The 3,799-nt window shown below is 43.5% G+C and overlaps 1 protein-coding gene across 3 annotated transcripts in view; it reads right to left on the bottom strand.

Annotated features, from left to right (window-relative positions):
- Positions 1-3,799, bottom strand: part of PIGG (phosphatidylinositol glycan anchor biosynthesis class G) — a 203,112-nt gene that overhangs the window by 126,043 nt on the left and 73,270 nt on the right. For all 3 annotated transcript variants that reach the window (XM_025199090.1, XM_025199091.1, XM_025199092.1), the window contains one exon: positions 1,991-2,208. In XM_025199090.1, the coding sequence (XP_025054875.1) occupies positions 1,991-2,208 (218 nt within the window). The remainder of the gene's footprint in view (positions 1-1,990; positions 2,209-3,799) is intronic.

Below are 3,799 nucleotides of genomic sequence, written 5' to 3'. Positions count from 1 at the left end.
TGTAGGGAAGGCTGGGGCCAGCACCTGGGCTGGCACCAACAACCTTACCCATAATCTTGGGGGCCTCCTGGAGCTGCAGCGGCAGTGATCTTGCCACACGGAACCTGTCTGGAAACAAGTATGGCTCCAGTTGGCCAGGTTCCAGTTTTGAGCAGCACATGCTGCTGCTATGTGCACTACCCCACTTTTTTTCTCCATGAGTTTTTTTGCTGCTTGTATTTCCTGGTATCTAAATTTAGCTCCATGCTGCAAAAATGCAGTGCAGAGAACCAAATCATATGCATAGGATGCATTTTGTGGCACTTCAAAGGCTTTGAGGTGCCATAAAGAGCAAGTGCGTGCTCATATGGATGCATCCATTATGTTTAGGAAGCATCTGCTTGACTCAGTGACATACAACTTCTAATCAACCATGGACCACACACCTCACAGGCTACACCAGCAGGGGCTTCACTAGTGGGTGTCAAAGGCCCCAAACTGCATATTAAGGACAGATGGTTGGGCACTCCCTACACTGTTGCACCAAGTGCACAGGCAGGCAGTGCTTCCCCACCCTGTCACATGGCACAGGGGTGCTTCCCTACTCTGATGTCCCACATGTGGCAAGCAGGTGTTCCTTCACCACACTGCACTGTGTACAGCTGGGCATTCCCCAACTCTGCTGCACTGTGCACACGTGATGGTAGGAGCTCCCCTATCCTGTTGCACCACGTGTGGGAGCAGGCATCACATGTGTGCTCCCATGTTGCACCATATGTATGTTGCACCAAATGCATGCTCTCATGCAGCACAGCACCCCACTTCACATTCTGCTCCCTCTAGGTTCTCCTATGGCACCATGCCACAAAGCCACTTGAGGCTGCCAGGTTGCAAGCACCGCAGGCTGGGCTGTACCATGTTAACCCCGCCCCCTGGGGCTGGGTCAGACAGCAAGGCTGCATCATGGGGTCATGACCTCTGATACAGTCAGAGTGACAGGGGCAGTGGCAGCTTGATGAGAGCCTGGTGGGGGGAAGTTGGGGAGGGGGCACATATTAACCCCTCACTGGTGGACAGTTCAGCAGCCTGGCTTAACTAATGAAGACCAATTACTATTAGCCTCCCAAACACCAAAACAGAATAATGACTTCCCTCCAATGAATGTTTTTTTCAAAACATATTGGTAGCATGCATTCCCCCTTTTGGAGTGTAAGCACCCCTTAAGCATAAAATGTCCCTATAGCACATACCATATGATAACATGCTACAAAATTTCACCCAAACTATGTATCATTTGAGAAGACCAAATATTTCAGCACTCACTATGCCAAAGCTAGAAAGCAGGAAAGACCATGGCATCAAAGAACAATGAACCACAGGTGATCCTAGGCAGGACACCAACCTCCTTTCTTCTTTGAGACTAGATAATAATTAATCTCCTGCTTCAGAATTCCTTGGACATATCTTTATATCCATTGCCTTTAGCTATAATTGTAATATGCGTCCCTGAAGTGAGCAGAGATGGGAGAAGGGACAGGATTTAGAGGGACTTAGGCCTTTAAACCCAAAAACAATGCTCCTAAATCTAATCATTTGTCTTGAAGGGTTTAGTGCATTGATATAATGAGATATGAACTTGCTACCATCAGGAACCAGTACAGGCATATCTGTCAACATGCATGTTTAAATAGAGCAACTCTCTTCAAAGAGTAATATACAACTAATAGATGAAGGAACAGTTGTAGCACATCTGCGTGTGCCATGTAAATATTGAAGTTACAGAGAATAAACTAACAGATTTTGCCAAAACTTCCTTAAATTTAGTGCACAAAATAATTTTGATGTTAAAAATATTCATGTTATCTCTTTCAAGGAGAAAATAAGTCAATACTTACTTTCTCAAAAAAATACCAGTCTGCAGTATTACTGAGTACCAAGCCCATATTAAGTAAACAAAACACAACTTAGCCTTTCTGTTCTTGCCTTTTCATAGAAAACCATGGATTCATACCTCCAGAATTATTGTAGTCCCCACCATCATTGAATACATATCATATTGTGCCACTTGTTTGCTGAGCGAAGAACTCAGGATCTTCAGAGCCTCTAAGTATTGCTTAAGGACCTTTTTGCCAAGGTTTAAGAGTACTTCTGAACTATTTTCTTCTAGGTAGAGCCTGATCCAATTTCCATGGGATTTTTCTGCTACCTTAAAATGCTCAAATCCAGGATCTAGTAAAGAAAAATAAACACAGGTGAAATAATCAATATGTAAAGGAGATAATATCAGAGTCCTTGACAATATTTTTAAACTTCCAAGGAGAACATAAGAAAACTTTTCTGTAGGGAGACAGAAATGAATTTCACACAGACAAAAATGACAGAAAATCTCTTAACAGCCAAGCAATTTTCTAATCAACTGCTTAGCCAAAATAAAAGTGATTAATCTCAGAATAAGCAAACTGTGAAGACCCTCATAAGGAAAAATAGGTATTTCATTTTAGTATGTTTACCTTCTTTGAAAAACTTTCCAAAATAGCATGTATATGCTGTCAGACACATGCTGTCATATGTTTTCCATTAAAATCAATAAATTATTTAGGCTACCTACATATTGTGTTAGTCTGGATACTGTTATAGTGGTAGGTTCTCTTTTGGGAACATTTACCCCCAGCTTCTCTGCTTACACACATTTTTCTCCCTAAAATAATGTGGTGTTAATACACTGGATTCTAGTTTACATGATAACATTACCTACATTGTCCCCCCAACCTCCATTTTTCTGTCTCTCTCTAGCTCAGGGGCCAGCAACATTTTTGGGCAGTGCACCATAAACACCCACAACTTCTACTTAGATGTTGGCATGCCAGGGGCAGATGGTGGGGGAGCCACAGGAGGCCCAAGCCCTATTGTGGCAGCACAGCCCAAGCCCCTTCCCCACTGTCTGCCCCATGGCATGCATGCACCCGTCACCAACAATAAACTGGGCCAGGGCTCTGCAGACCCCAATGCAGCTGCTTGAAGCCTCCTCGCCACCTTCAGCAAGCAGCCCTGAGGCATGGGCACCCAGCAAAATGCCTTCACATGCGACACACTGGAGATGTGCCAGGGACTGCCAACTCCTGCTCTAGCTTATTCTAAATTCCTTTTGAAATATATAGCGTATTAGCGGTGCTATTGGTAGAAACGAATACATTTGAAAGAAAGAACCAACACACAATGGTTAATCATAGAACAAGTAGGCCAAGGCAATACCTTTCAATAAGTACTGGACATGGTGACACTGACATTAATGCTACATGGAACCCTGAAGAATATTCTATAACATGCTTTTATATGAGCTTTTCCTGGTATTAATAAAACTCACAAAATTATGGCACTAACACAGGAACGTGGCCGTACAATTTTTTTCACTGCATCCTATTCACAGAATTTCAGAAAAAAGCCACAAAACATTTTTAAAAATTTAATTTCATCACGTGAATTTATAAATTACTGTATTTACCCAAATCCAAGGCAACCCTGAATTTAAGATGCGTCTCCCCCCCTCCCCCCCCGTAATTAGATTCTATACATGGAAAAATTATAACTGTTATAATTTTCCATGTATAGAATCTAATTAGTGAAGGATCATCTTAAATTAAGCCCCACCCCACACACACACACTACGTACAGGTAGTGGAGGGACAGGCAATGAGGCAGACAGTTGGGGGACAGGCAGTGAGGGATATAGTGAGAGGGCACGCAGTAGGGCAGCAGGGAGTGGGGGAGGCAATAAGGGGGCAGGTGGTGGGGGGCAGGGACCCATGCTTCTACCCCACAC

The sequence above is a fragment of the Alligator sinensis genome, unplaced genomic scaffold (genome assembly GCF_000455745.1).
Source record: "Alligator sinensis unplaced genomic scaffold, ASM45574v1 scaffold607_1, whole genome shotgun sequence".
Taxonomy (NCBI): domain Eukaryota; kingdom Metazoa; phylum Chordata; order Crocodylia; family Alligatoridae; genus Alligator; species Alligator sinensis.
The sequence above is the reverse complement of the archived record's forward strand: the minus strand, read 5'-3'. Positions and strand labels throughout refer to the sequence as shown.